At 38.4% G+C, this 25,864-nt stretch overlaps 3 protein-coding genes across 21 annotated transcripts in view; 1 reads left to right on the top strand and 2 right to left on the bottom strand.

Annotated features, from left to right (window-relative positions):
* The window catches only part of LOC123975474 (ERBB receptor feedback inhibitor 1), a 15,728-nt gene extending 4,002 nt beyond the window's left edge, over positions 1-11,726 (bottom strand). Inside the window, exons 1-5 of one of the 9 annotated variants that reach the window (XM_046056989.1) lie at positions 11,607-11,726; positions 9,466-9,525; positions 8,706-8,831; positions 7,377-7,615; positions 75-238 (exon numbers count right to left, since the gene is read on the bottom strand). In XM_046056989.1, the coding sequence (XP_045912945.1) occupies positions 75-121 (47 nt within the window). In that variant the 5' untranslated portion in view covers positions 122-238; positions 7,377-7,615; positions 8,706-8,831; positions 9,466-9,525; positions 11,607-11,726. Of the gene's footprint in view, positions 1-74; positions 239-383; positions 457-4,166; positions 4,266-7,376; positions 7,616-8,705; positions 8,832-9,465; positions 9,526-10,407; positions 10,900-10,952; positions 11,421-11,606 lie in introns of those variants that run through there. The other 8 variants (XM_046056992.1, XM_046056995.1, XM_046056991.1 and 5 more) reach the window with 8 other exon arrangements.
* Positions 10,676-17,520, top strand: LOC123975471 (coiled-coil domain-containing protein 63-like). 8 transcript variants are annotated; one of them, XM_046056978.1, is made up of 15 exons: positions 10,676-10,823; positions 11,197-11,266; positions 11,596-11,695; positions 12,253-12,442; positions 12,546-12,671; positions 12,754-12,867; positions 13,013-13,080; positions 13,508-13,683; positions 14,530-14,652; positions 14,730-14,812; positions 14,930-15,098; positions 15,758-15,936; positions 16,052-16,146; positions 16,287-16,374; positions 17,180-17,520. In XM_046056978.1, the coding sequence occupies exons 2-15, from the start codon at positions 11,218-11,220 to the stop codon at positions 17,207-17,209; spliced, it is 1,590 nt and encodes a 529-aa protein (XP_045912934.1). In that variant the 5' UTR covers positions 10,676-10,823; positions 11,197-11,217; the 3' UTR covers positions 17,210-17,520. The 8 variants fall into 8 exon arrangements, with proteins under 8 accessions (XP_045912934.1, XP_045912932.1, XP_045912939.1 ...); XM_046056976.1 differs by having other exon boundaries at positions 12,253-12,448; XM_046056977.1 differs by having other exon boundaries at positions 10,707-10,805; positions 12,253-12,448.
* On the bottom strand, positions 17,507-25,864 carry zgc:154075 (uncharacterized protein LOC556929 homolog). 4 transcript variants are annotated; one of them, XM_046056985.1, is made up of 15 exons: positions 23,535-23,664; positions 23,122-23,230; positions 21,253-21,337; positions 21,091-21,164; positions 20,926-20,985; positions 20,628-20,735; positions 20,339-20,395; positions 20,084-20,214; positions 19,775-19,829; positions 19,414-19,506; positions 19,168-19,302; positions 18,802-18,903; positions 18,371-18,532; positions 17,962-18,137; positions 17,507-17,810 (listed from the first exon to the last, which is right to left on the bottom strand). In XM_046056985.1, exons 1-14 carry the CDS (start codon positions 23,546-23,548, stop codon positions 18,009-18,011), a joined length of 1,314 nt encoding a protein of 437 aa, XP_045912941.1. In that variant the 5' UTR covers positions 23,549-23,664; the 3' UTR covers positions 17,507-17,810; positions 17,962-18,008. The 4 variants fall into 4 exon arrangements, with proteins under 4 accessions (XP_045912941.1, XP_045912942.1, XP_045912940.1 ...); XM_046056986.1 differs by lacking the exon at positions 23,535-23,664 and adding an exon at positions 25,836-25,864 and having other exon boundaries at positions 17,507-18,137; XM_046056984.1 differs by having other exon boundaries at positions 17,507-18,137.

The raw sequence follows: 25,864 nt of genomic DNA, 5'->3' as shown, positions 1-25,864 counted from the left end.
CTCATAGTGATAAGTGATTCTTGTTTACATTTTGTTTCTGGTGTTTGTTCTGGTTTTGAGTGGTGTTTGCGTACCTGTTTAGGTCATGCTGTCCCCAGTAGTTATTCTGACTCCCGGCCATGTCACGGCAGAAATTGTGTTCTTAAAAAGCATGAAGGTGTGTTTGGTATCGGTCTAAAGCCCCAACACAAGTCAGCCCCATCAAACCCATCACGGCTTCATTCTAGCCAGTAGTAAGCTATTGGAAGACAAACAGAAAACATCCTGAGTAACGGTGCATCTTTTAAATTCACACCTTGTTTTAGCAGCTGTGTCAAAAATGAACAAATTTTCCACATTTGACTTTTGCATTACATCAGTTCTTTAATTTGTTCCAGTCACACCTTTGTCAGAGTGGACAGTGGACAGTGTGAATCTGGAACACAACCCCATCCAGCACACCCAGTTGCATGCACCAAGGGTCAGAACAGATACTCTAGAGGCTAATAACACAAACACATACATCACCTATAGATTAAATTATTCATATTATTACTATACAGCACAACTATCATTACATGCCATGATGTGTATCTCTTTGTGGTTCCAGCTTAAAGCCATTTGTCCGATGAGCGGGCTATTGCACAACCTCTGGGTCAGTTGTGGGAGGGCAGGAGCACTTCTCGCCCTCCTTCCTCTCTGTGACCATGAAACCCTGCAGTATCCGCCCTTATAACAGGGGCTAATTGTTCAGCAATCCTGTCATGCTGAATGTCAAACTGTCTCAGTGGTTTGACATTCGGCACACCAAATACGGATCATAAAATATTTTACTTTATTAAATAATAATATAAATTTAAAGGCAGGAAATGATTACATGTCTGTATTGTATTATAAGTGTTCTACAGTCTAGCAGCATGACGGAAAATGATGGAAAACGGATCTTAGGTATTGCGTAAAATATGCTTTAAAAGCTAATGAGTACAAGAAAGGCATAGTTGATTGTATATGCTTATATACACACAAGTGGCTCCACGTCACTTGATTCAGATGCTTCCCATTCTAACATTTAACTACATATATGACAGCTGCTTCCTGCCTCCTGATATGACATGAATACTAACTGATATCACTACTGCATGGAGATGAACACATGCATTCTGGGTCATCCTTAGAGATGCACTGATATAGTTTCAGGGCAGATAAAGATAACCCATATGTGTTTGTTCTGGCTGATACAGATATGATAACCGATAATATATTAACATGATCTTATATAACATGTGGATTAAGAGGGGACAGTAAGTTGACTGTGGGGGAAGCAGTCGAAGCATTTCTGCATGTTTACGTTATGCTTATTCAACAGGTGTTTGATAAATTGCAGAACAATAATTACATTTTCTTACTTATTGGGCAATAAAATATCGGCTTTACTCATAAGGTGGAAGGTCAGAGGTTGGATTAAACAGACCATTTGACAACTGAAGGAGTTTGTCGGCAGGTCTCTGCTCTCAACAAGTCCACAATCAAAGTACTTATTCCCTTTCAGCTTACAGCAGGGATGCTGCTCAGTACTTCGCGGTCCTGACTCTGTCATGTAGGAGGCAAATAAAGTAATGTCTTCACTTAGCTTCACGATCAGAAAGTACCAGTTAAACTTTACTGGGAAACTAATTTTAAAAAAATAACAAAAACATATTCTTCAAACTTAAATGTGCCAAACTTAAAAAACATTTTTTTTTCTTCAAAAAGTCAAATGAACTACTTTACTTTGTAAAGAACTGAGATATGCTTCACCTGAACCACTAATTAGTAACCCACTCCACTCCTACTCGTCCGGAGGCCAGCGCAAGGTCTTAATCTTACTATCACACTGCAATCTTATTCTTCAGAATTCTTCAAAGTCCTGCTTTGTTTCATATCACTACAGGTCTACAGCCGGTGTAGGAAGCAAACTATGCAGAGCATGCATAATGCAACAACAAAACCACCACAAACAAAACAGTGACCCATGCGTCTATTTGAATATTTATGTCATCCTTAAAACAACCCACTGTGGCGTCATTTCCGCCAGTAAGCCTCGGAGATGGAAGACGCCGAACAATTATGAATTCTACCAGCAAGTACTCAGTGCCCATGAATGGAGCCACTCTCGGGCATGAATGGGCCTTTGTGTCACTTTGGAGCGCAGTGAAGCAAGCCTGAAAATACAAGTGAACTCTCCCATGAGGTCAAGACTGAAGATACGCCATGGAGACAAGCAGACATGGCCAAGGTATGAGCCTGTGGCACAATTCCCCTGCAGGAGAACTGTTCGTACTGGCAGTGTTGGAGGAACAAGCCAGAGGCTAAAAAACTGTTTGTTTATCTCATACAGGAGCCTTGATGTGTTGTCCTTGGTTGTTTCTTCCTTACTTTTTTTAAGCAGTAGGCCATTCACTGTCCCTTTACAGATGATTTATTAATGGTGCAGTAAAAGTATCTGCTTTATATCACCTACTTACAACTTCCTGTACACTCTAGTGGCCAAGTAACACTCAGAGCTTAGCAGGGAAATCTTACCAGATGCTGTTATTGCAAAGCAGACATCTCACAAAAAAATAAAATGCAGCTTTAGTTCTCTTTATCATTTGCAAAAATATTGATCCTTAATCTTTCAAGCATCTACAAATTTGTATAGTTTCCCTTACACCTGTGACATAAGTACATTTTATATTTTTATATTTTAGGTCATGACCAAAACATTATAATCTCTAATAAAGTTAGTACTATCAGGGAATTTAATTTTCTTATTCACATGTTTAGATACTGGGAAAATTTGCACCGCTAATCCAGGCCAATACTCACATAGTATTTGATCATTTTTTATCTTTACATTTTTATACTATTTATTTTTTTTAGATTTTTTAGATTTTTACTCTCATTCTAATTATTATTCTTTATGTGCACACTAGCATATCTTCGAGACTATGCCACCCTACATTTCACAGGTAAAAGTACTGTATCATCATGTGAAAAATAAAACCTTTGAATCTAAACCTTTAAATGTGGATTAAATCCTCCTCACTGTGGGGCAGATACTGGTGAATCATTAGTCTCTGGGATTGGCTCATTTTATTCATGAACTATAGGCCTACAGTAGTTTACTCAATAATAATCATGCAGTTTGAAATGCTATGAATCATTTAAACTATTGAGAACCATATATGTTTATTGAAGCTGATTCACTAGGTGTTGGTAGTAGAATAGAAAAAAATTACAGCTGAACTGATTCTCGTTTGCTCACAGACACAGGTGTGGAAGTTACCCAGGAGTCCGTTAGAAATTTGTTAGTGAGTGACTGCTATAGTCTGGAAATAAGTGTCTAAAGTCAAAGTAAAAAAAATATTTATAAGGTTTACAGCAATCCAAAATTTTATTTCCTCTAGCAAATCTATATGCAGCTTAGTAAGCGGAGTGACAATATTTATTTAACCATTCATGAATGTAATAGGTATAGGCAACAATCTTGTGAAGCAACAAATCCATACTAAATAGGCCTACTATAGTCAAATGCAATACTGTTAACCATGCTCAACAAATGCCTATTTTTTTTATTTTTATTTAAATGTTAGTTTACCTATGCTATCAATACTACTACATTCAAGGAATTGATGCAACAATGTAGCCTACATTTACTATCAATAGAATTAACGCTATTTTATTTATATTAAATTGGACCAAACTCCACACACGAATTGAACTATTCTGGCACCGACTGCTGGCTGACTCGCTCTTCAGCGTCCACTAGCGGCGGACCGGGGACTGGCTGAGCAGTCCTGGACTCACCCATCCCGACATGAGGAAACCCTGCGGCTGGCCAGGAGAGCGGTCTGTCCCGCTGCTAACAGACAAATAAACCTGACAGAGGAATCAGTCCACACACAGCTCAACTAAAGGGTCTTCTCAAAGAAACAACAAAAGATCCTATAATTTGGACCGACGGCCGCGTCTCCCGGTTCTTTTTGCCTTTAAGGTTAAGTTCCTCACGAGGAACATCAGCAAATAGGCTATGGTTTAAAATAAGCAGGCTCTCCCGTTCACATCAAATATAACACTGCTCCTGTTCGCTCAGTTAAAGCGGACTTAAAGCCCAGTTTTCATCAAATAATGTATTATTTTCATAGCTACATGAAAGGAAGTCTTACCATGAAAATCCAGAGAAGCCTAGTCCATCAAGTAAAGCCGGGGTCGGTGGACCTTTTCAATTTGAGAAAATCTGTTGTACCGTAGAGTAGGAGCCACTAGTCTCTCAGCCAATACTTAACCATGTGCAACATGCCTCCTCTGTCAACAATACTGGGAGGTGAAACTCATTTTGTCATGGTGACGCGGTTTTCCACATCTCCTTATAAATGCATCCAACACCCCGAGCACGTTACTGTAACTCCACCCAAGTCCGTCTTAAAGGGGAAAAAATCCCCCTAAAACCATTAGAAATACTAAACAACATTAGGAAAAGTAGCCTATGGATTATAAAGCAACAGTGGTGGGACATAACTAGCCAACATGTGTGTTTTTTATGCCTTAAATAGCCTACTTTAGGCTATGTATTTTTTAATCCACTACTAGCCTATTCACCGACAACAAGTCAATTACTATCCAGATTAAAATTTTACATTGGAAACGTATAGGCGAAGGCATAGTCTCATTCAATATGATGCATTGTTCTTGAACATGCTGCTTGTACATTAATAAGGAATAACAATCCAATAACTTGGTCATTGAGAGTAATTAGTACTTTTGATACTTGTCCGTAATGGAGTAAAGGATTTCAGTACTTAAACCGCCACTGTTAACCAGAGAAGTTATCAGCCTGGTAGATATTCAGTTAAAAACATATAGGTCAAATAAGCCCATATTCACACAGAAACTCACTCCAGGTGCAGCTATCATCTGCCACTAAATGTGTGTCCTCACTGCCAGTGGATGATAGACATGGGACTAGCCTACTTCAAGGGTTTAACTCAAAAATGTGTTTGCTCAATACTATCGAGCGCTCTTAGCATTTCATTTATTCCGAGATAATTTATTGAATGTTCATAAATCAGAAAGCCATATGTCCATTTTTTGTTTCCCCTTCACAAAGCTCTGAAGGTAAAATAGCAACAATGCCCAGAGACCTCCACAATTAGAATCATTTTATCTGCCTTGTGTAATGAGTCTATGGGAAATTGCCCTTCATAGGCAGTAAGCAATTTTGGTCTGACCTGAGTGGGAGTCAGAGCGTGTGGGTGGCGTTTGGAGTGAGTACAATATACGACTGATAGAGAGGAACAAGTATGAGACTGGCAGCCCAGTCATAGTGGACGAGGACTTGTTTTGAAGCCTGCATGTCACATAGGAGTTCAATGTCTGTGTTTGTCTTCCCCCACGCCAAGAGAGGCAGAAGGACAATACAGGAGGCCATTTAGTAGAAAATAACAGGGAAGTGAGTGCAGGCTGTTCTTGGTTTTACCACAGAGTCAGCCAAATTATCTTTTTACTGCGATAACAATCCAAATAAATCCTCAGGCAAACAGACACTTAATATTGTTAAGTGCTGAATAAAATTACTACCTCATCAAAGACTTGCCAAATGACCCTGTGACCTCTCTTCCTTTTGTCCTATTGTTCAATTGTTCCACTGTTGTAATACTCTAATAAAGTCCATACAGGGTCATATATGGATTAAGGAGTGGCTTATACCTATATGCTTACTGTAAATCATAAAACCACAAAAGAAAGATGTAATGTGCCTCTATTGCTGCAATCGACTGTCCCTCTTCCACCAAAGTCATTTGTTTGCTTATAGGAATACTCATACTTAATGAGCTGTTTGATCAACTTTCTGTTGTGCAATGAAGTATTTGGGAGCATGTGATTCCAGTGTGACACAAAGAGGTTAAAACTGCTGTCAGTCGTCACGCTGCACAAGGCTTCGTTTTTGAAGAGTAACGGTGCAGCTCACGTCTTGATTTTGAAACTTTTGCAATCCCTTTAAAGGCCTTAGTCTTGTCATTTGTTCTGTTTTGTTGTGTGGAGGTGACACGGCACAATCCAAATTAAAAAAATTTTGTGTCGCTCTGCTGTTGCTCCGCCACCCTCTGTGGGCGCTTGTGGCGACCCAGGATGCTCAAAGCTGTGGGGGTTGTTGTCGGGGTGGGCCAGTCTCCCACAGGGGAGGTCAAGTCATTTCCTGCTCTGAGAGACCTCTGTCCCTGACAGCTGTCAGTGCAGTCAGAAGTCCACCTCCCACATCTGTAACCCCCTACTCCCTCCCCGTGCTTTTTTTCAAAGATGATGGATTGCTCTGAAGAAAGTCCTCTCATGTTGCTGCAAAATATAAGCTACCAAAGCTGGACCCAAATCAAGGCCTTTGATTTATGATTTTTTTAATAACTCAATTTGACAAAAGACAAGAAACACTGAGGTTAAAGAAGTAATCAATAGTCGATAATAAAAACAGCTGCAATAATTCCTTAAATAGAAAACCGAATTGGTAGAGCAGATCTGTTTCACATCTCTCCAATAAATGCTGTGAACAGCGGATAACCCCTGAAATGAGACATATCTCAGAAGATAAATGTCTGCCCACCACTCATTTAACAATGTCTCGAGCTGGAATAGGAAATGAAATAGGTAGGTGTTAACATACGTGTTCTATGGTAAATACATTTGTGTAGGATGATGTGCTGACATGGTGACACAGGGAGTTCTCTTATAGAGGAACCAGCTGTGTACAAACATGTAATAGTAATTAGAGCCCCGTTACTGACTGCCGACAGACAAGCCTGCTGCTGTTTTCAAAGCCACGGTCGACCTATCTTCTGTTTGAGTTTCACATTCCTTGTAATCGGAATGCTGTCATTCCTGTGAATCAATGTTAAAAGCTGTAACAAATAAAAAATACTTGTATCACAGCTACGTTTATTAGATATAAAATAGATGATTATGTGAAAATGCCTAAGCTGCAACTGCTATGTGTGTAAGAAGTTAAAATTTACTATCCATTTAATCATCAAGTTTTTGAGTAAATGAGTAAACTCTGTAGTAGGGTACCAGAGCTGAAACAAGGGGCACCATCAGTCAAGTCTGGATTGAAGTTGCAGTAATTGTGAAAAACCAGAGAAATTCTTATGAAATTCGTAGGTCTAGTTTATTGTTACTACCCACCACTTCCTTAAGCCTGACGTGGAACAGTCATATTTGACATTTTTATTTTAAAGTAGACTGCCAAACAGAGAGTATACACACACACATATATGTATTTTTTTCTTTCTCATGAATTTGTTTTATAAATAAGGGATAAAGAAGTTCACAAAAGTTCTGAATCAGTGCCATTCATTCAGACGTTATGCGTGATTTGAAAAACACACCCTTCGTTTAATCTTTCTTAATTTAATGGATTTGCGGTTGGGTCTGACAAGTTGGAGGCGTCGGGAAGGAATCGGGCTCCTCAAATGTCTGAGTGGGCTTCACACCACGGCCTTTGACCTCATCCTGTGAGGAGACAGCTCAGTTATCAAAGAGCCAACAGCCACCGGGAGGAAGAGGAGGGTGGGCTGAAGAATGATGTTTGTGCTGCCTTTGATTGCTGGGTAGCTCAGGAACTGCACTGAGGACCAAAAGAAAAGACTATGAAAACTATTCTGATGCTATATTCATTCTTTTAAATTACACAAATGGCATTACATGCTGCTAATGTGTCCTGTGAACAAATATAAATATAAATATAGCTACAATAACAGCTTTAAGTGCCGTGGTGCAAGAAACTAGATACTTTTTTTCCCACGGTACCAACAGAGAAAGTCAGTGCGCAAAGAAATGATTGAGGAAGTGGCAAGGATTAAAGTGATTTAAGCCGTGTCACATCTGATTTCATGGTGATAGTTTCAATGAATGGCCGAGCATGAAAAGAGCGATTCTTTGCCCAGGATGCAGCACAGGAGGCCCGGGCAGCTTCCCTACCAGTTGATTTCAGGCCTCAATGTGGGCAGAGGGTCTGCAGGCCCAGCGGGTGGCCTTCCGCAACCACGTGAAGCTGATCCCGGTTCATTAAGAGTTTCAGTTGAAATGAGTGAGGAAACAGGCTTTGCACTTTAATCCCCAAAAACTGTTTATGTGCAATGGATTTGACTTTATATCATGTCGCTCCTCAATAGAAACTGTCTGCATAAATCACCATAACATCAGAGTAAAAATTATTATTTGTTGGCACTAACACAAGATTGCTCACCAGGACATGGACATACTGAGTGTTTTTCATTTTGGCTAAACGGATGTGACGGGAAGACAATGTCAATATTTGCTTGTCTTTGCACTGTTCACAAATTGTTCTGAGGTCAAAGTCTTTTTGAATCACCACAGTACATACAGGGTCACATTTCAAGAAGGCAACGGAAGATAGTCAAGTTAGGTAATATTGTTGTCCAACTGCTGATTATTTACTTTGTGTGTGTGTGTGTGTACACGTCATGACTCTATTGTGCAAAGTGGTGACTGGGTGTGGGTGGGTGGGTATGTGGGTAACGGGGCCATCTGTCTTTTCACGGCCTCCACATTTCCTCATAAAATCATCTCTCATCATCACTATGTCTTCTACCATCACATAGCTCAGAGTCCTGAGGCATGACAAAGGCAATCTTGCTTTTTTCCTTACTTTATCTCTCCTATCACTCCCACCCTTCTCCCTTTCTTTCTCTCACCTTACTTACTCCCGCACCATCACTTCCTGTTGAGTCACCAACAGCACCAGACTGCATCATGTTTTACACTTTACTGCTCCCCTCCTTGCTTTCCTCCTCCACTTCCTTGTTCACAGATGCCTCTGCCTTGTAATAGAGAAAAAACGCAGTGTGGCAACATAACAGCCCTCCGACATTAGTTCATTAGTGCATAAAAATAGTTAGAGTCTGAAAAAAGTCAAGTAGGAGTCTCTTCCTGGCAACATGACTGATTCATACAGTAAATGACTCGGAGGATCTAGGATTATTAGCTCAGCAGAAAAGGCACCATGTCACTCATCACAGCATGTAATCAGTCTTTATCATTATTTGAAAAAACAGAGCTTCAAGAAAAACAGTCAAATGAAAGACAGAGAAGAAACAGAGTTAACTGATACAATAAAACGGAAAACATTTACATAACTTTTCCATTAATGTTGAATATGGAGCTGATTTACCTCCTTGGTAAATACTTCCATATTGCTACTGGCTATTTGCAGACATTTCCCAGTAAAGTGGGAGGAAGTGATGCTGTGATGAGGTAAGGCCTCACGTAAACGTAGGCAGTGCGTGCTTGTGTGTGAGGGAGGGTTGAGGGCAGGGCTCTGAGAAACGAAAGGACTCTGTGGTGGACTGGTTGAGTCATTCAAAATACAGCTGCTGACTCAGTTTGCAAACTTGTCTCCAGGAGCACGTCGCCAGTCTATCTGGAATTTTGTGTGTATATGTGTGTGTGTCCAACCTGTTCTTGTGAGGACCAATCATCTTCATGGAGACAGAATAAGAGAAGATTTTTATCACTCTGAAAAAGATAAAGAGAGGTTAACATTGTTGTTTCAGTTTCAGTCAGAAACATCTGGTTTGCTTAAAAACTTTTAAAGAATTATCATGCAATACTACTTTATTGATAAAGTGCCAAATCAGAAGACGGTAGGTATCTTAAAGCACTTTTCGTGATATAGAACATGTCAAAGAGACATAACAAATGCAGATTACATTGAATGGATAATGAAGCTTTGCCCGAAGGAGTGCCAATTCTCTCAACTGCTGTAATCCTGTCCTGGCACCAGGACAAAGTTTTTGTGTGATTCAATAATTTCGTAATTTCTTCAGTTTTCTCTACAACTTCTTGCCACAATAGTCTTAAAACTGTGTCAGTCCAATGTTATCCATCTGGGTGTATGGACACACTCCAGAATTAGTCATCTTGGATGCATTGTAAGGTCCAGGAATGGTGTTCTGTTGTTGACATTATCGTGTTCAGAGGGTTATTAAGAGGGACACCTCCCTTCACGATGGAGTGTAATTTCCTGATAAAATAGTTGAGTTGGTTTACCCGAGTGTGATGCAATATGAGTCATTTAAGACTGTGTGTACAGTACTTACCTGTTTAGTTTTAACAACTTGTTCAGATTTTATTACAATAAAACTGATAAGAAACAGGGGGGAAAAACATAAAGATGGCAAAAACAATGTGCAGCAGCTGTTTATGGAAAGATACCTGCAGGCATCATTTGCCTTAGCAAGTTTAGAACATGTATATAACAAGTTAGACCGGCAATCCAGTCCCTAAGGGGGCTATTTCCTATAGAAAGAAATGTTATTTTTTCCAGTATTGTTTCCTATTACAGATTAAGACCATTCTTGACTACATTTTTAATTGCTTCCAGCAAAGAGAAAATACCTTGATTTGCTATCTGAAGCCATCTTTAGCACTGATAGTCATAAGAACAATAATGTTACCCTGTGCCAATTTCTATTTTTTTGTTAACATATTTGTGATACACATTTATTATAGCTACAAAATATTCAACAGATAATTAATTTCATTATTTTTACTCTATTTGATGTATTTTACGTCTCTGATGATGAAATATAGCTAACAAACAGCAAAGGTCTCCATATCAGCAGAGCGCTTCTGGCTTGGAATTCTAAATAACAGCTATGTTAACGGTTGTAACTGTTTTATTAGGTGCACGTAACAGTTAACGTTACGGATAAGCACGTTTTGATACATATTGGTGTCCATCAATATCACTCGAACTTGTCTTAACTTTTATCTATCTGGAGCTTTGACAGCTAGTTAGTTACTTCCAGATAGTTAAGTAACGTAAACCGAAATCAATTAAATATATTAGGCTAAGTAATGCTAACGCTAATTCAGTTAGTAGGCTAGCCGAGTTTGGCTAATGTTAATTAAACAAACTTAGCAAACTTAAATTAACTAACCTTAGTTTGGTATTTAACCTGTTGTAATATACTAAAGCTAGTAACGTTAACGTTATAGTATTTTTTAGTTAATTAGTGGCTAATAACCAATGAAAGTTAGCTTAACATTAATTAAAATCAAAATGTATCCCAGTTAACCTAGCTTAGTTCTAAATTGAAAGTAACGTTAAGTTACTGTCAACATGTTTACGAAGTTAACAACAATCTGGTAAAGCTTTAACGTTAACTTTTGTTTATTCTTCAGTCTCAAGGCAGACAATTCAACATGAGTCGGAGATCATCTACTGTCAGAAGTCAATCACTTGTGGATTATTGTAAGTTATTATTCAGCAGCTGCTATTCACATCATGTCACTTCGTGTTTCCCAAACTCCACACAACCAGTTAGCCTTAATTGCGCGTCTGAACCGTAGACTTTATATAAAAAGGTCTGAACCAACAGCACACGTGTTACAAACATATTACTTGAGGGCTAGTAATCTAATTCATTCGTTAATTGATTAATTAATCTGATTAGCTAACTGTTAGGTACCACACAAGAAAAATAATAGAATATGCCTCCCTGCTATGTCCCAAGTAACATTAACGTTAATAAGTGATTAAACAGTAATTATGAAATGGGACTCAGCATATTTTTAATGCAGCAGAAACAGACCTGAACAAACTCCAGCAGCAGTATAGCAGGGCAGAGGCATCCATGCGGGCATATACAGAGAAAACCCAAGGCCTCATCATCAGGGACAGGTAAGTAGCGTCCTATTTGCCAGTTCTTGCAAACTCCATAGACACTTTACAGAGATTCGATGATTTTTTTAAGTCCATGCTAAATATATTACATATGAAAATAACAGATTTAATTATATAATAATCATTGAGACATGTATGCAGTCATGAACATATTAAATTGACTGCCTTATTTTAATTCAGTATATTGTTGTCATTGGATAAGCAGTTAATCACAACTACAGCCATTTGTGCATAATACTAGTTTTCAGAGGAGAACAAGAGGGGAGATTAAATCAAAGGGGCAGGCATGTACAAAGATTCTGGGCCAGATTTAAGCTCTACACAGAAGTATCTCTCTGGAGGGTGCCTTGTAGATGCTAAGTAGTAGGCTAAGAATATGAAGTAAAAACAACAGCTAATACTAAAAATAATTTAGAACGATGTAGCTTTTAGAGGCATCTGTACTGGTTGGTTTCACGTTTGCCTGAGGCGTACCTTGTTGTATCTTTTGTAAGTTTTACATGTTTTATCTAAACTTCATGTGTATCTATGTGTTTGTGTCCCTGTGTGATCAGGCGAGAGATTCAGAGGCTCCTGGATGAACGTGAAGACCTTTTACGCAGTCTCAGAGTGTCTCAGAGTAGTTTGAACCGTTGGGCTGATGCTAGTGTTGTTCAAGACCTCACTGCCACGTTGGCCTGTGGAGTTGGAATAGATGAGGAACTGGAAGCAGAAAAAGCCAAAGTGGCATCTTTGAAAGATGAGGTGAAGGTTGTTGTTCCAAGGACAATTAACAGAATACCCCATACAGTGAATTCCTTCTGATTTTCTTACCACAGTTGACTCTACTTGTTGGCTTTGTTTTCAGATTATCAAATGGGAGAGAAAGTTGGCAGGACAGATAGCTGGTGGGGGAACTACACGTCGTAGTATGAAATCTGAAAAAAGCAACTTACTTAAAACCACATGCTTAATAGAAAACAAACTGTACAGGGTTAGTGTTAGTCTTACTCCACCGTAACACCTGTAAATAGTAAACACAAATATTATTTAACTAAGGTATGTTTTTTTTCTAGGGTCGCAAATGCTTCAGTAAGCTGATGACCAGGAATGGAGAGTTGAGGGAGGAGCTGAAGACAATGCAGGTGGAGAAGAAACAATTCTTCCATGTTCAGTCTCGGCTAGATAAGGTAGGTTCACTTAACATTAGTCTCTTCTTGAATTAGCATTCTGCTGCTGCTACATGGTTAGTGAAGGGGTACTAAAGGGGTCATTTATTTTATTTAATTCATTTATTTTGAAACTGTAGACAGTTAACTTTGTTATTTCATCCAGGAGCTGCATGCAATTCGCAAGGATATTTGTAACCTGATGACTAAATGCACGGAAGCCTTCAATGCCAGGTAAACCTTTCTGCAGCACTCCAAATCTATCTGTATTTCTTGTGACCTGCTCTACACAATTAGATTAGGTTAGAGTGCATATTCATATTTTTACTGAAAGATGAAGGAAGATGGATTTATTTTGACAGCGAGAAAGTACATATAAAGATGCGGTTGCACTCTTATTCAGCTGAGCATGCTAGCTGAGATTGCCACCTTCTTTAAATACCTTAAAATCTAACGGAGGCCATCATTAAATGCCTTGATTTAAAACAAGAAATGCGCTTCATACAGTTGAGGCACACTTTAGTGTGTCTGCTTACTTTTTACCTATAAAGATTTTTCCATAGCTAAAAGCTTAGATTCATGAAGATACACCCACTTTTTTATAAAAAATAAATCATCTTTTTTTAAATGTAATTTGTTGTCTATATTTGGCTACACCTAGTGTGAAAATCCAGGAAAAACAGAGGATGCTGATGGACCAGAATGCTAAGGATGTGACTCAGTACATCAAAGAAAAGAGCAACCTGGAATTAGAAATCGCCCATTACAGCAACTTTGAGGCTTTCCTAAACATAAAGGCTATTGCACGTGAAAACCAAGACATCGGCCACAGACAAGGTGACTATAAATCTCATGCTCTGAACACAAATTGAGTTTTGGCTCTTGCTATCCTGTGACCAAACTATGTCACGCATTTGAAGGGATCCAAATGTTATTTAATAGTTTTTTGGTTCAGCAATCTGAGTGTACAATGTTCTGTCATCCTGCTGTTGCCATAAAGTGTGGTAGTGTGCACCGCCAGTTACTTGAAAATGTTTCTTGCATTCTTCTGTTTGTTGTGGACATTTCTTGGCAGCCTTTTCCAAACAGTTTAAAGATAAAGTTAAAGATAAAGATAAACAAAAGTATGTGCTTCATCATTATTGCTGTGGTATTCCACGGCATTTTGAGATCTTCCACTCTTAAATCAGAGTGAGAGTGTTTGCCACAACAGACCACTGTCACTCTAAGCCAGTTAAGTGTTGACTTCTAATCAAATAAACTAGCGACACCTTGTGTTTAAAAGATGTTACTTCTTGACTAACCAAACTCCTGGCAAAGAGGACAAAACGTTTTTTTTTATTTACAAATTATATGTAAATATAAATAGTTATTAATTATATAATTCATTGTTTATATTTTATATTACAATATTACTACTATATAGCACAACTGTAGGTGATTTCAGTTCTGCAGAAGCTTTTTGGCACATTTATTAATTTTCTTTATATAATAACTTTGAATCAATATGCCATTTTAAATGATAAATGTCTTTAGTAAGTTGATTTGTAATAAACTGGATGAGGAGACATTCATTAATACAAGTCCCTTTGGGAGTTCTGTAGCCCAAGACTAATAAAAATAAGTACATTAAAGACCTTGTTGTGAATGAGGTTCACCTCAGTTTCACATTTGTCCCCATAGTGGAGAAACAGCAATTGGAGTCTAAGGAATTGGGACTTGAAGATTTTGAGGATGCTATCAAAAAAATCCTCAGCGAGACAGAGGAAAGTGACCTTGACAAGCTGGTCAGGAACTTCATACAAAGTAAGTCCCCATTAAACATTAAAGGAAGTTGTGCATTTTATCAGCAATCAAAATATGTTGTGAAATATTTCCATCAGTGGAGGAGCAGAACTACACTTTACTGAAATTTGTCAACTATCAGCACAATGAAGCAGAGGCCATTGGAAGGCAGATCTCTCAGGTTGGTATTTTCTGTGTGTGTGTGTGTGTGTGTGTTGGAGAGACAGGGAGTGAGATAAATGAGGAAAGTATATGTAATTGTGGTTGTACGCTGTCTTCTTAATTCTCGGACCAAAAGCTTTGCGATGAGAGAGAGATCTTTGTGGCTGAGGAGCAGCAGCAGCAGGAGCAGCATCACGCATTCCTGATGAGAGTTTCCATCAAGCAAGAGGCTACCGAGCAACAGCTGGCAGTTTATCAACAACGTGTTGAGTTCATGGAAAAGCTCCTATATCAGCTCGGAGACGGTACAGCATAGGGCACCCCTGCATAACATTATCCTTTTAAATGCGGGCAACAGAAACATGGCAAATTGTATGATGGAGTTTAGAAATGTTTTTCTTGGACTAGAAGACCCATTTATTGTCATATGTAAATGTATAAAGGATATGTGCTTAGTGCTTAGTGAATGTCTAGTCCCAACACAGGACTTATTTAAAATGTGTATTGCACCTGAAAGCACTAGCATGAGGACTGCACGATTTAAACAACACAGACCATGTTAACAAGACAGTTGATGTTGCTTTGTGAATTGGTTTTAACCATACACCAAAGTGAGGGAAATTATGCTCTAGCACATTCGTGTGTCAAGTTAGCAAAAAACAAACAAACATCAAAGCCCACCTTCCAAAACGTAGAATTATAACAACTGGGTCAGAGTACATGCACAGAAGTATAAGCAGTCTGTAAATGCTTGTGTTCATTCATGTAAATCTGCTCTGTGCTGTGGAGCAACTGCAGCTGTAGTCATATGATGTTGTAGTAATCGGTGATAGTGTACATGAATAAGTATAGTAAATAGCTTATTACATTGTAGACAATAAGGATTTAATCTAACAGTGGGAGATAAAAAAATAAACAGTCCTGTAGAAAGATTATAATTTTTGTTCTAATTTCCTTCTACCAGGTCTTAAGACATTGCTTCATATCAGCTGTGGTAGCTCAGTGATCTCCGGCCAATTGGGTTCCTCTGGTGGAGTCCAGGAAGAAAACATCAAAGAGAACATGACAATGGTGGAGGACAGAGTCAATGAGCTTCTCACTCTGCAGTCCTATCTTCATTTCCAGGACAACCTTAGCCAGTGGGTATGTGATTTGAAACGCTTTGTCGGTACAGAGTTGCAGACATACAGTAGTGTTTAGTTTCTAGCCTTTGCATATTGACAGCCTTCAGCATTTTAATGTACTTTCTCTCCTCCAGGACATTGACAGTCTTAGTACCATTGCTGAGCAGCTCCTGGGAATAAGCCCCCCAGCTGTCAACCTGACCACTGCTGCTGCGACCCCTGCGCCCGAGTAGGTGTTTTTTTTTAATTTTGATAAGAGTGCAGGTATTAGATAACAGCATAGTAATTAATAAACCTCTTGTTAGCTGTTTGGTTTGATGTATGCTTGAAAAAAATGCACATAAATTCAGAATCTCTGTGATGCCTCAGTGATGACCCAGACTTGGTGGAGTCAGTGCTGCTGGAGGCAAAGGAGCCAGTGAGTAGAGCAGATCTCTTGACACTGGTCAATAAGAGGGTGAGCATAACTAAAAACCCCAAAACAATTATATATATATATATATATATATATGCACACACTATGTAGACAAAAGTACTGGGACACCTCTGTCCAAATACTTTTGGGAGGGTTTTTTTCATGGTGTGGAAATCTTAACGCTACTACATACAATTTTAGACAGTAGTTCCTCCAACAGTGTGTTTTCGTTTCCTCTTTCAATATGACAATGCCCCCTTGCATAAAGCCAGCTCCATGAAGAAATGGTTTTCCCAGTTTGGTGTGGAGGAACTTGACTGGCCTGCACAGAGCCCTGACCTCAACCCTATCCAACACCTTTGGGATAAACTACAGCGGAGATTGCAAGCCAAGCCTTCTCGTCCAACAACAGTGTCTGGCCTCACAAATGCTCTTTTGGATGAATGGGAAACAGTTCCCACAGACAAACTCCAAAATTCTTTAGAAGCTTTCCCAGAAGAGCAGAAGCTATTACAGCTGCAAAGGGTGAACCAACTCCATATTAATACCTATGGATTTAGAATGGGATGTCATAAAAGTAAAGTGTAGGAGTCCCAGTGCTTTTGTCCATTCGTGTACATATACTTTATACATGAGACAAATCTTTTAACTTTATAACACAAGTTATGAATCTCTAGTAGCCCACATGTAATTATCAAACTGTAACCCGGCTATGTCATGTAAAAGTTGCCTGTTCTTTTAAATTGATATTCCCATGTTAAAGCTCCACAAAAGATCATCCAATAGCAAATTTCATGAGAATTTTTGTATGGCCTGGCATATATGACATCCTTTATTTATCCCACAGATTCAGAGGAAAAAGAAGAGACTTACCTGATGAGCCGGTGCTGCTCGGTAGAGCTGCCATGAGGTCCTGCATACTGAGCCACTGGAAACAAGTCTGTGCTGACCTTTTACATGTTCCAAGAGCTATTTTATAGTATGCTTTTTTTAGCGAATGTTTAGATAGACACAATATGGTGTAAAGCATTGCTGCATCAGTTATTCAACAGGAAGTAACCTGCTTAAATTAAATATTTACTTTAAGGAAGTATGAAATCTATGGGCATACGTATGCATAATGTGTATTTATGTGCAGTAGTTCACAGTCAGTGATACTTGTGAATTCAATAAATGTATTTTAATTAATTAATTTATTCTCTCAGTGGCTCAGAAGCATTTTGATTTTTCATTTAACCCCTGAGCATTTCAAGAAGCCGTTGGGAGTGACAGATCAACTGGATTCAACCACATGCAGTAATATCATGAGATACAGTATATACTACACACTCATACAGTCATATTGTGCGTTGGATGACATTAAAAGACACAGATTCAGCAACTATTTATATTACACAGATTCACAATGTTTTAGTAGGAATAATGAGTACTTCCCATTAACATTACTTCCTCATACAATTATAAACATGACGTACAGAACAACAAATTATCAAGTTCTTGGCATAGTGCTTATTTATGTAATTTAAAAACTAAACAGGTTCACTTATTCACTTCGTCACAAATCCCTGAGCAATATTAACTAAATAATCAACCTGATTGCACTCAAAAATGTGGCCCTATACTCATTGATTTTTAAGGTGAGATCATTTTCCTGTCAAAAGTGTTTCTTTAGTCATCTAGTTCTGGCTAATGTTGCCACAGTACACCACCCTGCTCTCCAGTCGCGAACGCTCAGCTTCAAACACCAACAGATGGCTCTGCAGCGTCTCCTCAGGACCCGAGAGGATCAGGGATGGATCATTGTTCTACACTCACAGAAACACAGACAGACACATCACTAACCAACCATCCCAGTCAGTGTTAATCTGTCATTATTTATTATTAATGTTCCCAAACAACTGTCAATCTAAGGTAAAGATTTAAATAAATCAAAGCTATTCATATACTGCAACAACCAAATGAGTAAAAGAAGGACAAAAATAAACGGGAAACCATACACTGACAAAATATAACATTAACAGTATTTATGAGCACTCACCGCCACAGCAGAAATAAAGGCATCCATAAGGTGGTAGTCTGCTCCACCATGCCCACTCAGGCCAAAGCGACAAGGGACATTATTGCGTGCCGTGTGCTTTGTGGATCTCTGGGTCAGAAAGTCAAACACGCGTATCTCATGGCCATCATATGACAGCTCCCCCTGTGAAGACACAGTTGTGTGGAGTGGAGTTAGATCTAGGCAACTAATACCACAATATGACTTTGTTTGGTCTCGATACAGAGGCTTACATTTGTGTGTGTGTGTGTGTGTGTGTGTGGGGGGGGGGGGGGGGGGGGGGGGGTTAGATAGAGTTACTCGATGATCTGTGAGCCAGAAGTTGATGGCGCCTTTTCTTTGTAGAACTGCTTGTATGTATTAATGCAAAATTGTAGCATTTCCTTATTTTCTGTAATCCCTTCCAGTCCTACCTTGCTGCCATAGATGGTTGTTTTTCGCTCGCAGAGCTTCTCGGTGAATGCCACCATTGAAAAGGCTGCCGTCAGACCCCCTTCAAACTCCATGTTCACAACCTGGCAAGCGGGACATATAAACAAGACATAAGGGAAAAAAGTGTCACGCTTCTTAAATGTAAATAATGACCTTAACATAAGCTGTATAAAAGAAGTGGATGTAGCCAACATGACATCACCAATTGGTTTGTGGACTATCTTTTTAAAGCCACAAGTTTGGCATATTGACCGTCTCTATCTTGTTTTTGTTTGTTTTTTTAACCAGAAGCGACCATATTTGGACAGGAGGGTGGAACTGGGGAGGGATACACTTTGTTTTCTAACCTGGTTACTGCAGACATCGTTGTCACACTCGTAGACACAGCGGCCGTATGGTCCAGTCCTCAGTGCCTCAGTTACTGACTCGATGTCTGGGAGTGAGCTCGGACATATGACTGATACAGGCCAGCCAGTGTGACCCTAGCACATATACACACACATACAGTACACATGAAATGATGTATAGCAAGTAAAATAGGTTCACGGAAGTAAAGTAGATCATTGGTGAAGATAATGTGTTAAAATGTTAACCTGTTTCACACTATTCAGGTAGATTTTGGATGCTGAGTATGGACAGTCTCTTTCTACTGAACAATCCAGGCAGCGATCTGCAGCACCTGTTGGCTGACAAAAAACTAGCAACGTCACATTTTATATTCATGTTTAGTATAGAGATTTCTGTTAGCACTAATGTTTTTATGTCATCATTGATAAAACGACACAAAAACACAACTCAGCAACGTTGAAAATGATTTAACAGCAGTAATTTGTGCCGTTTCCCATAGCATAAACATCTGCAGTAAAAATTATTCATTTGTAGAACTACAGACAAAATACAATTAGAAAAAAAACTGTTCAGCTGCAGTGGTTGCACTGTGAACAAGCCACACACCTTGTTTTCTTTTCGGAAGTGGCTGACAGATCCAAATGATGACACTTTCACACACCTGCCAATTAATAGCAGTGTTAATGATTCCGCTTAGGAAAAACTCACAGAAAACAACCTTTGAAACACAGAGACTGTGGTCCAACAAAACCACCAGGGTCTAGTTCCTGCTGGCACTGTTTGAATAGGCATTCCACAAGTTGAAACATTTGTTTCACCCTGTTGACCAACCAACTTCTTTATTTTAGTGTTAATCTTACTTCTGAACATGAGACGAGCTTGGAGTTGATTATTGACTGCTGTCTGATGGTTTACCTGCGCGTTCCAGCCCAGTGATGTATTAGGTCGATGTCATGGCATGATTTAGCCAAAAGAGCAAAAGAGCTTTCTGCTTCATTCCTCCAGTTCCCCCGAACAAATGAGTGAGCAAAGTGATAAAACCCAACCTGGAACAAGAGATTGAAAAGACTTGTGTAGACCTAACATATATTTAAAAAAAATGCATGTGCTAAAAGCAAGAATAGTGTTACTATTTAATGAATGAAGAGCCCTGAGGATTATGATTCTTACCGGCTCAAGGTGCTGAATATGGATCACATCACCCACGACTCCAGCATCTATTAGCTCCTAGAAATAGATCAATTCATTACATTTTTTTAAATTTAACTTGGATATTGTGATTTTCTTCACTACTTGACCCAATGTTAGAATAATATTCAGTGTTTGGAAATGAGTAATTGCTCTCCTTAAAACTCAACTACACGTTAAGGTATCCAAATTGACATTTTTAAACCCAAAACTGTGACCCATGCCGGGTCGAGAAAACGATCAAACGGAAAGTGCGACAGAAAGTGGTCACCTTTATCTTATGGATGACAGGATCATACCGGAGAACATGACCCACTGATAGCATCACACCATTCTGAGTGCAAGCCTCCACAATCGACGTGCAGTCTTCTGCAGTTGTCTAAAGTCATGGGAACACGTTAGTGTTGCAAGAAACACATGAGTGTTACACAGATGCAGTCACAGAAAGGAAACGAGAGAAGACAGATTTTGTATTTCAGAAACTGACACTTTGAATCATTAACACCCATACCAAGGTTAACGTTACACTCTATGCTAAGATGGTTAGTGTTTATTTACGGAAAACGTACTGCCATTGGTTTCTCCAGCAGAACATGGTATCCCTTCTTTGCAAAGGCCACCGCAGGTTCCTGGGGAACACAAACTAGTTTAATAGACCGATAATGAAGTGTACACAGAAGACTAAAACTGAGAGTTACTCATATATAGAGAATACACATAGATGGTATGTTTACCTTATGAAGGCGGTCTGGGGTACAAATTAACACAGCATCCGCAAACTTCTCTCTTTCAACTATACTGGGCCAGTCTAGTTTGAGCAAAAGAGCGTTCCATATGTTAGTATGAGGCAGATAATTATAAACAATTAAATTCATTTTTTTTCTTTTGATGCTCACCTTCATATGTGTTTTCATCTACAATCTTGTGTTGCTGTTGAAGTTTAGTGCGAGCAAATTTCCTTGGGTCAGCTACTCCGACAACCTGAAATGGTGAAGTTGAGTAAATGAAGTTGGCATAACAAGTGCTCTGTTAGACATTACAACGTAGAACAGTTACACTTACAACAGTGTGTAATATTTCTGAGGATTTATTAACAGAAATGCAATATAATATCCAAAGCAATATTTTCAGTGGCGTTTAAAGACCTTACATAATGAAGCGTTATGTTTTTATTACCTTAGAATGAACCATTTCGATCTACACACACACACTACACGGACATTGCTATGTTGCACTGCCATGTTACAGTAGCCCAAAACAGACAAACAACTCTACAGAGTGCATTTCATCACTACGTTTTTCTTCTTTTAGTTTTAGGCTACTGTAGAATCATGGTGACCTCCAAGTAAGGGAGGCAAGGTGTATGTACATAGAAATGGCTGGCTCATTCTAAGGTAATAAAAACATACTGAAAACATAGTTATGGCTTTTATATTGCATTTCTGTCAATAGTTTCTCAGAAATATTACACACTGAACCTTAAAGTGAATTACATTTTGCAAATTCATTCTCTGCAAGTGAACACAGAGTAACAGGGTGGACATCACCAATGACCACCACAATACTGTCCCCCTGTTACTCTATTAGAAGTCCCTCTGAACACGCCGCTGGACTGTTCCTCCAGTCACATGACTCAGGAAGTAGCATACATTTTTGGATGGAAATCACCTACAAGAAGCAGATTTAAGTATCACTCTATAATCAACCTCTTTTTTTTAGTGTTTTAGAAAGTTACTGATCCGGTAAAGCATAACATGTCTAATCTGGTATGCTTACTTTTTTAATAGAAAATTATTTTTAACAAATAAATGCATTATAAATGAATAATATATACCAAAACATGCTGGAAACATTATTCATCTACATAGCCTTCTTACATCCACCCTATTACTACGTGCCAGGAGGTACATTTTATGCTGAAGTCAGCCATTACTACTCGTGATGAACAACAGGCTAGTACATGGTGAACACAGAGGAAGATTTTTAATATGTTTGGTAACCATATATTCAAATTTACAAACATTTTCTATTTTTCTACTATAAGTAAGCATTAAAAAGTGGATTTTATGCTTTACCTTAACAGTAACTCATTCTTAAACATTGAAAAAAAGAGATTTATTAAAGAGTGATACTTACTCTGCTTCTTGTAGATGATTTTCCACCAAAAATGTATGCTACGTCCTGAGAATCATGTGACTGGAGGAACAGTCCAGTGGCTGTTCAGAGAGATTTCCATGAGTAACAGGGGGGACAGTCGACTCAAGGACACAACATATTTTCAAGACTTTAAGCATTAAAAATGTACTGATAACAACAAACAAGTTTGTGGAATATTGCAAATAGGGCAATACAACTATGAAAAATGTAGAATTTGTTAGATTTTTATTAGATTTGTAACTGAAGTTGAGCGAACATGATTGGGGACATGGCAGTTCAGTCTACTTGTGCTAAAATCAAAGTAATTATTTTAAATGAATTAATCCTAGGCACATAGGCCTATCATTGTTTTCTATAGTAGAGGATGTTCATCATGTAAAACAAGCTTTTAGAAATAACTGTTAGTCCATTTTTACACAAAAGTATGGTGTACAATATTATGTCATGGGGACTCAAATGTCAACGTACCAGGAATGACCAATGATTAAAATCACTTACTATACCTTTAAGCAATACAAGAGGGAAACATACTAGTAAAATAGTAAAAGTCCTGTATTTAAAATGTAAAAAAGTATTATCAGCTAAAGGCTCATGAAATCTCTCCAGACCTTCACTCGTTCAGGGTGGATGGATGCAAACTGGGAGTAGATCTCCCCTCGGCTGCCAGCTCCCACCACGATGACACGGACAGGTGAAGTCATTGTGGCACCCTGTGAACTTTGACACCAAAACAGTCAGACAAGACACACCTTTCACAAAGCCTGAGGTAAATAACCTCTCACCAGTCAGAGGGGAACACATCTACAGTCTCTGTCTTACTGTCATACTTACTATAATCTGGTGAGTTGTTCAACACATTTATAGTTCTCTATGGAGATCGGTCATGGTTTAAAGGTCAACTAAATTAACAGTTTAAACACCCCTTTCCTAATGCGCTGATTAAAGACCTCAACAGATACAGAGGATGTCAGAGCAAGTAGTCCATTAAAATGTGTTAAACAGTGTTTATTGTTTATTGTACCTGTTTTGTCCCATACAGCTGTCAAAACCTTACGTCGGTCTTCCGCATCGGTCCAATTTTACCCAGAACCGGCAACAAAAACGTCTGGAGTGGACTACTGACGGCACAGCTCTGAGCTGGTGCTTCACTTCTTCGAACAAAAAACAAACGCAAAGCAGTCAGAAGATTGTGTAGCGCCCTCTACTGTGTGCACTCGTGAACTGTTAGTTTAGCTTGAAAATAATAAATTAACCATATTTCACACGCTTGGGCCCATTTGTTCAAAAGTAATCTAATCGGATTTCGCTCTATAAGATTGGATCATATCTTGAAAATGGTTTGTTCAAAAGAAAAAAGGATCCTGAAATCGGATCAGATCACTTCATCCAATCCTGGTTTTGATCTGGATCAAACCTTCAGTTTGTGTTGTTCTTTTTAATAGGATTGGGATCCCTTTGATCAAAAAATAAATAAATAAACCAATTCTGTATTATCCTGATCCCAACAGAAGGGTGGATTTTAGGAACAAAATGCCATAAAACCTTAACATTTTTATCATGTAGTAGCCTATATAAACTTTTATTTATATTTTCCCTCTTGATCTCTTTAAACTTTACCGTGATAAAATAGACATTACCTAAGCCATTCAGTACAGTAAAGTAAAAAAATAAATAATCCCCCAAACAGTTGTCGATATCAAACAAAAATAATGTATTTAATTTCAACTGTCACTTATTACTGTACATTAATTACAAATGCACACTCAGAGGTGAACCATTCAAAAGTAGTTTGTAACAAATGCATTCCTTATTGCAGGTCCAGTCAGTCCCTCATTCTGAGATTGCCTCCTAAAAGCTGCTCTCTGAAATCTGAATGATCTTTATTTTAACTATTGGACTATTTTACAACTATTAGACAGATTATCTGTGAATAATGATTATTTGTGTGTTTTTCTTGGATTTTTTGTGGGTCAGATGGTCAGACTGTTTAAAGAAATTGAAAATGGAAGGAAATATTTGTGTTGTTTTATTGTGCATTTTCTGTCTCTTCAAATAAAAGTGACCCCATACTGGCTGTTTTACCTGTTGGTCTTTATCATATCATTATCATCATATCATTAACAGTTTACGGTGTGATATGTAGCCCCATTTAGAGCACTGGAAATCTGGATTTGGTAATCCTGAAAAGTTTGTTCTGGATCAGGGTGATCCAATCCAATGTTGCTTTGAAAAACCGGCACAGAAGTGAGAGGGGTTATGTGATCCTGGATAGCAAAACATGGGAAAACATTAAACTTTTTGAACAACTGGGCCCTGTGGAGATTTTCAGTCATGTAGGTAAGAGTTTCACCTTCAATATGGTGATTATGATTGATTATGTTTGGGATTGGAGAGTGCTGAATAGTTTGCATGTAGGCCTACCTTTGCATTTCATTTATAAACATTAAAAATGTTTTTTTGCTGAGATATAAAAGATTTATAATAGGCTATAATACTGTTTTTTTCTTCTAAACTGCAGACATAATAAAAAAAACAAACAGCACATTTTTCTATAGTAAACGAGCAGAAATTTTACACTGAATATACTGAGTAAATTCATTCCAAAAAAATAACAATTTCTTAGTTTTTGCCAATACTGTTTTGCTGGATATCATCGATTGAGAAGTTTAAAACTGACTTCTTCAGGTTTGTTTGTAATTAAAAGTATCTTGAAGACAAGCACCAAACTTGTTCCCGCCCAATAATGGATTACATGCGGAATTGTATTTCTGACAGAGGGGTCTGATTCTTCTGTTCTGTGCGCTTAACATCTTTCTGTATACTGGTGGGAAATTATGTCGTTGTCACATGAGCATTTGAGTCACAGCAGTTATATGACACTGATAAAAGCATACTGGTGCGACTCTTAAACCAACAGAACCATTGATCTGCTCAAAGAGGGTCCGTTGTCATTTCCGACAGCAATGACAGCAATATTTCAGCTACCTGTTCAGAGTGTTAGCCTACTTGTGTATTTTATGTAACGTTATATCGACTGCTACTCCTCCTCTACAACATTCTCCATCTTAGAGTCTGTCTCGTTCACCGATTAATTCTTAAAGGGTAATGAAATACATCTTAGGTTTGATACATAGTTCGGACCATGATGGCTGTATCAGAGACAAAGGAACCAGTGCATAACACTTTATATTTTCTGATTTGTAGAGTCAAACGTACTAGTTTCACATAACACATTTTGCAGTTAGCAGATAAAGATGAATAAATACCTATTATTCTTTATCTGTCAGCTATAACGTTACAGTTAATTTAAGTCTTAAATTACCTATTTAGCTGCTGAGAGCAGTGTCAAAG

Source organism: Micropterus dolomieu, linkage group LG08 (genome assembly GCF_021292245.1).
Source record: "Micropterus dolomieu isolate WLL.071019.BEF.003 ecotype Adirondacks linkage group LG08, ASM2129224v1, whole genome shotgun sequence".
NCBI classification, from domain to species: domain Eukaryota; kingdom Metazoa; phylum Chordata; class Actinopteri; order Centrarchiformes; family Centrarchidae; genus Micropterus; species Micropterus dolomieu.
Note: the sequence above shows the minus strand (reverse complement) of the source record. Positions and strands in the feature narration are given on the sequence as shown.

What these genes read in the sequence shown, in the direction of transcription:
- LOC123975471 (XM_046056976.1), top strand. Translation starts at nt 11,218, where the DNA reads ATGAGTCGGAGATCATCTACTGTCAGAAGTCAATCACTTGTGGATTAT. An exon ending in TTCAGTCTCGGCTAGATAAG is followed by an intron (nt 12,868 to 13,012) that starts GTAGGTTCACTT and finishes TATTTCATCCAG; the next exon opens with GAGCTGCATGCAATTCGCAA. An exon ending in ACGGAAGCCTTCAATGCCAG is followed by an intron (nt 13,081 to 13,507) that starts GTAAACCTTTCT and finishes GGCTACACCTAG; the next exon opens with TGTGAAAATCCAGGAAAAAC.
- zgc:154075 (XM_046056984.1), bottom strand. An exon ending in TCCACCCTGAACGAGTGAAG is followed by an intron (nt 21,338 to 23,121) that starts GTCTGGAGAGAT and finishes TCACCATTTCAG; the next exon opens with GTTGTCGGAGTAGCTGACCC. An exon ending in ACTTCCGAAAAGAAAACAAG is followed by an intron (nt 19,507 to 19,774) that starts GTGTGTGGCTTG and finishes GTTTTTTGTCAG; the next exon opens with CCAACAGGTGCTGCAGATCG.